Consider the following 6,333-nt stretch of genomic DNA (forward strand, 5'->3'; position numbering starts at 1 on the left):
ATGTGTTGGTCCTAAAAACCTTGGGCCACGACAGCATCTATCCCCTTAGCACAGTCTGGTGGTCTTCCTCTCTTCCTGTTTAGCCTAATAACCTCTCATCACCCAGGGATATCTGGGTTTACATTTCCTCTGCACCTAAAAGAGCCTAACATGCAGCCTGGAAATTACAAAGGGGTGGTGGGTGTCAGTTGATTTCACTAAGCCTGATCGGCCCTGGGTCCTGAGCAAATCGAAGACGAGATTCTGTGTCATGACGATTCCTTGTCTCCACAGCTCAACTTTCTCTAATTCACCTATAGTTACTAGATTTGTAATAATTTTAAAGTGATAATTAACCCACAAATTTCTATTTCTCACCCCTTAGTAAGAAACAGGAAATAGGCAATCCCTCCCTACTCTGGCTGAGGGGCTGTTTGGAATCGACTGTATTTTGATTTTTCATTGAACTTCAAACTTGTATTTCTGTTGGAGACTGGGAGCAATAGACGGCGGCTGCCCTGGCGAGAGGGCACATGTGTGTTTGTGTGGAAAATGGCCTTTAATGTTGTGCATTGAATAAACATATGCAGGCTCACAAGTGGGAGCATCTCTACAAAGGAGCAGAGAAACCAGAAAATGCAAAAATGCCCCAGTCAACCAGCCCTCCTATTCGTTTAGCCCTTCACAATTTACCGAGCACCTCCAGATGCGTTATCTCATTTAGTCCCCGCGGCTCTGCCAGCAGGGAAACCATAGACATTAGTTTATGTGTCACATCAAAGAAAATTGAGATCAGAGAGGTTATCTGTGGTCACAGGACAGAAGCAGAATTTGAACCAATTGGAGCCCAATGAGTTTATCGGGTGCATGTTTGTCTGTACTGTATGCAGGTTAAGAACACAAGCTTTGGAGTCGAGCAGGGCCGTTTTCAATTCTTAGCTTCTCCATGTATCGGCTAGCCCTAGGGCCATTGCAAGTCACTGATTTCTCTGACCCTCACCATCCTCATCTATAAAATGGGGATAAAAATACTACACGCCCTGTAATTGTTGCAAGTAATACATGAGATAATATACTAAGAATGTTTAATGCTGTGCCAGAACACAGTTAAGCACACAATAAATGTGCCTTCTTCTCCCTCGTGCTATTACTATTTTAGTGGGAGTCTTAGTAAACACCGAGGTGTGTCTGGCCCCAAACCTGGGACTCATTGTACTGCAACACACTGCACTGATTTTTTTCTCTCCCTGTGCCACATGTATTCTTCTTCTCTTTCTTTCTCTGCTACACAATTTCCTTCACCTTCCTTCCTATCACACACACATAAGGCCTCTGACTTTTGAACACACACATGCCTGGCTTACGACATTTTATGTCTACCTGTCTCAGTCTTTCCCACTGAAATTTGCTAGAGCATCACAGGACTCAGAGAAGGGGTAGGAAAGCCTGGCCGTGGTCCTTTACATGAGTCATCTTTTGGAGGAAAGCTTAGTATATCCCAGCACATGTTTAATTGTTTTTGGTTTGCATGTTCCTACGCCAAGCAGATAGACTGGAGGGTCTCCAGTAGTTAAGCTGATTAAAGACAATTTTTCTTTTCAATAGTTTAGCTGAGTTAGAGGTTTCAGGAAGGAGAGAAGGACAAGCTAGGTTAGGCGTATCCGCCTGAACTTCCATGTGGTGCCTTTCACTACTGAATTAATTCCCCGGATAAAGTGCCCTTTCTGGCAACAAGATAAACAGGTTCATCTAGAGGTTTGGCTCACTGGCGTATAAAGCCCTTCGTAACCGCAGCGCTCACCTCCATCCACCCCAGGCTCCCAGCCCTGGTAGGGTACAGTGGCAGGTATTGTGTGCTCAACAAGGTTTCACACCCACTGGGAATCTGAAACACAGACACTGCTTACACTGCAAAGATCTGCAGACCTGCAAGGCTGGTGCCATGATGGCTGCCTCACATCTGCCCCCACTGGGCTACAAAAAAGATTTCTTTGCCAAACCTCCCTATTCAGACTTCTGAAATGATAGGACAGGTGGAAACCACTGGCTGGGCAGAAGGCTGATGGCCAACACTTCAGAGCAGGGTAGGGCTATGTTGGCATCTTTTAAGAAGTTGATTCTGATAAACCTTTCTTCCATGGTCATTCCTATTTTTAGGACAGTTCCACACCTTCCAGAGCCTCTGCTATCCTTCCCTTCTTGAAGAGACAGTTGAAGTGTTTTACAATGACTCGTCAAATGTTCTTATATTTGTTTGGGTTTTTCCAACAAGGAGATTTAGTTTGGGCCTTTTAATTTTTTTTCAAGCACATACACATTAGGACAGGAGCACTGAAATATTTATAGGTATAATAAAAAGCATTCAGTACACTTGATTATTTGCTCATATACATAAAGAGCAAACTGGCCATTGCCTCTGCCTCTAGGCTCTTATTTAAGTTAATGTAGAAGGCCTTGCAACAGAACAGATGAGCCACTGAAAGTGAGCCATTTATTTTAGCCATGAACTTTATTCTGTTGCTTGATGTGAATTAGAGTCCAGGAAACTTAGAAACAGTATTATTCTGTCCTTGGAGATAAAACACCCATTTTCCCATGATTTCAAAGGTTTTGATCACCCACAAACATACAATCAAATCATTTTCAATAAATGCACCAAAGCAGTTATAGGAGGAAATGAAAGTCTTTTCGGCAATTGCTGCTAGAACAATCAGATAGCCCCATGACAAAAGAAAGAAAGAAAAAGAAAGGAAGGAAGGAAGGAAGGAAGGAAGGAAGGAAGGAAGGAAGGAAGGAAGGAAGGAAGGAGAGTGCTTATGTTGGGCTAAACTAGTATCTTACTTTAGAGTTCTCCTGAACCTAGGTATAGCCCTAAGTTTTTTTCTGGTATCAGGGAAAAAAAAGAAAGAAGAAAGAAAAGAAAAAAGAAAAGAAAAGGAAAGAAAGAGAAAGAAAGAAAAAAGAAAGAAAGAAAGAAAGAAAGAAAGAAAGAAAGAAAGAAAGAAAGAAAGAAAGAAAGAAAGAAAGGACAACAACGATGACAACAACCACCTCAACCCTTACCTCAACACCGTTCACAAGAATTAATTTGAAATGTGTCAGAGATCTAAATGGAAAAGCTTAAACTATACAAGTTTTAGAGAAAAATATCTCCAAGACTCAGTTTTTTAGTTCACAGAAAGTAATAACCATGAAAAACAAATTGATAAACTGATCTCCATCAAGTTAAAAACTTCTGCGCCTGGAAAGACAATGTTAAGAAAATAAACGGGCAAGCTGTGGATTGGAAGAAAATATTATGACGTATATATCTGCAAAGAACCTGTATCTAAAATACACAAAGAACTCCTAAAATTCAATACTAAAAAGACTAACAACCCAATTTTAAAGTGGGCAAGGGACTTGAACAGAGACTTTGTAAAGGAAGATATAGAAATGATTAATAAGCACATGAAAAAGCACTTAACATCAGTTGTCATCAGGAAAATTCAAATGAAAAGAACAAGGAGAGATGTCACTATCCATTAGAATGGCTAAAAACAAATTTTTTAAATTAACACTACCAAATGTTGGTGAGAATCCAGAGCAACCAAAGCTCTCAATTGCCCCTGAAAATGTAAGGTCATTCACCTACTTCAGAAAACTGGCAGTTTCTTATAAAGTAAAACATGCATCTACCTGATATACATCATTTCCAATTCTATTTGTTTATCCAAGAGAGATGAAAACATGTTCACAAATTGTGTCTGCTAGTTTCCTTCCTCCCTATCTTTATCCATGTCATTTCCCTTTTTCCTGTCCCCGTCCCTGATTTCTGCATGTACAACCTTAAGGAATGTTCTGGATTAAGGAGCCTTGCTGGCTCCATTCCCTAAAGGAATCTCTTTATCCTCCAAATCTCTTCGGTACTCTTTTCTATGTTTCTTTTAGAACATCATTGTCAACATTGTATTATAGTTATATATGGCACATCCCCATCTAGTCTGTAAGCTCCCATCTGACATGATCTCTCTGTGTCTGATTTACCTTTGCACCCACTTGGGGCTTTACACAAGTTGTTTTGATCTAGTATTGAATGAGTGACTATGTGGGTATATATTCATCCTATGACATAGTGGACTTAAGGTGAGAAGATCTTGGTCCAAGTCCTTTCTCTGATCTTACTTGCCTCTATTTGATGATAAAAAACTGAATGACTGTAGTAGACTGTTACTATGGTGACCTTCAATAAACTATGCCACCTAACTTCCCTGCCCTTGTGTAGTTCCTTCCCACATTGACTCAAGGCTTGGCCATGTGTCTTGCTTTGACCAGTGAAACATTAGCAAACAAAGTTTTGATGAGCATGGCACATTGGGGCACTGAGGAGGAGGGGGTCTTATCTTGGACTGCTGGCTCCTGGCAGCCCTGAGCTGCCATGTAAAAACTCTGACTACCCTGCTGGAGAGACCATGTAAGGAGGCCATGTGAAGATAGAGAGTCCTTGACCCTACATAGAGAAAAGGAGGCCAGCCATCTCAGCATCCCAGCTGAGCCTAGTCCAGATTACTGTTGTTTTAAGCCATTATTAGGTTTTGGAGTTTACAGGTAGGTGGGGGAATGAAGGCAAAAATAGCCTCTGCCTCTCCAAAAGGATGGTGGAGAGGGAGTCCCTTCTTTTGTGAAGAACAATATAATAGAATTGAGGGATTTGGAAAGTTTATGAGAGACCATTAGCTCCATGCCCAGCTCAGACACCTTCCCTGGACTCCTTCCCCTGACATAAGTGCTCATTTCACTTCCATCTATCCATTTTTCCTCTTTTAAGACTATATTATAATGTTGACATATATGCCAAATGCTAATCTACATGCTCTCGAGAGTCAGAATTATCTTATTCACCTTTTTCTCCCCAGTCCCTGCATAGTCCCTGGCATATAGTTGATGCTCAATAAATGTATGTGGCATTAGCTAAAAATCTGATGTTCTTTGGAACTGGCTAAAATCTGAAATATTATAACACCACCTCACTTAGAATGTTCCTTACCTTTTTGTCTTAATTTTGAAGTGGGGAAAACTGTACAGATCATTCGATCGTATGTCCTATTATGAGGAAACTGCAGCTCAGAGAGGGAAAGGCATCTGCCAGAAGTCACTCTGCCTGGTGCACCCTGCGCCCATGTGGCCCTCCTGGTGTCCTGGCTTCCAGGTGCCTTCTCTCTTACACTTCCCTCCTGGGGGCTCCAGGGAGGTAGAACCTACCAAGACTCCACCACATCACACCCCAGGGACTTAGCCTTTATAGAGGTCTTTATGTCTCACTGAAAGAACATTGTCTTTAAATTGTGCCCATTCTTTCTTGCAGGCAGTTCCCCGGATTGTGCTACCCGAATCTTAGCGAGGAGGTGCGGGGAGAAAGGGGAAGAACCTGCTTGCCTGGAGGTCTCTAAGCCTGGATGCCATAGCCCCCCGCCCCAAGGCTGAGACGGGGCTCCACCAGCGCTGGAGGAGGCGGTTCAAACTGACAGAGGGAGCCCCTGCTGCTATTGCAAGGAACGTTGAGGCTCCTTTAAGGAACCCTTTACAAGATTATTTTAATTGCCGTGCAGACCTTGTAACTTGACCCAGGGAGGTCCTCTGTACTCTCCTAGAGAAAGTATTCCTAAAATCCCATTTAGTGTGTGCGTCTCACTTCTGCCCTCATTCAATTTCAGGCAACTGTGTATCCCTATTAATACCCCCATGACAGTGTGGGAAATAGTTTGTAGTGCTTTGTCCCCGGCTCCCCTTTCCACTCTATTTTCTGTATCTCATTAGAATTTACAGCAAGTAGCTTTTCCTTTTTTCTTTTTTTTTTCTCTTTTCTTCCTCCCCCCTCCCCCGCCTCTCTCCCCCCTCTCCCCGTGGTTGTGGGAGCGGGTCTGGAGAGGAGGTGATGAGCTTGACTGGAGCCAGGAGAAATATTTAGAAGAGTATTTACCTTCAATTCGATCTAAACCCATCGTTCTCAAACTTGGCTGCTCATTGGAACCACCCGGGAGCTTTAAAACCTAATGATGCCTGGATGTCAGCGCAGGGGTCTGACTTAATTGATCTGGGATATGATCTGGCATCGAGATTTTTCAAACTCCTCAGGTTATTACCAGGTTGAAAACTACTGAGATATAGTCCTCATTTCTTTTTGTACCCTGAAAAAGTCAGACTCTCAGTTCAGGTCGATGTCCCAGGGGATGTGGCACCTGTCCATTTGCAGCCTCCAGCTCTGCATGGTCCGGAAAAATCTGAGCGCGCGACTACGATAAACAGGCGGCAGCGGGGAGGACGGAATGGGCGGGGTGGTGGGCGGGGCCGCGCCTTGTCCCGCCCCCTGCACGC

General features: G+C 43.1%; 1 protein-coding gene across 2 annotated transcripts in view; it reads left to right on the plus strand.

The window, feature by feature from the left end:
• STXBP4 (syntaxin binding protein 4) overlaps positions 1-6,280 on the plus strand; it is a 221,613-nt gene extending 215,333 nt beyond the window's left edge. The window contains exon 19 of one of the 2 annotated variants that reach the window (XR_001518050.2): positions 5,324-5,404. Coding sequence is in view for 1 of the 2 variants with exons in the window: in XM_015599227.2 (XP_015454713.1) it covers positions 5,324-5,408 (85 nt within the window). In the remaining variant the exon portion in view is untranslated. Of the gene's footprint in view, positions 1-5,323 lie in introns of both variants that reach the window. The other variant, XM_015599227.2, reaches the window with a different exon arrangement.
• The last annotated feature ends 53 nt before the right edge of the window (positions 6,281-6,333 follow it).

Source organism: Pteropus alecto, unplaced genomic scaffold, assembly GCF_000325575.1.
Source record: "Pteropus alecto unplaced genomic scaffold, ASM32557v1 scaffold98, whole genome shotgun sequence".
Taxonomy (NCBI): Eukaryota; Metazoa; Chordata; class Mammalia; order Chiroptera; family Pteropodidae; genus Pteropus; species Pteropus alecto.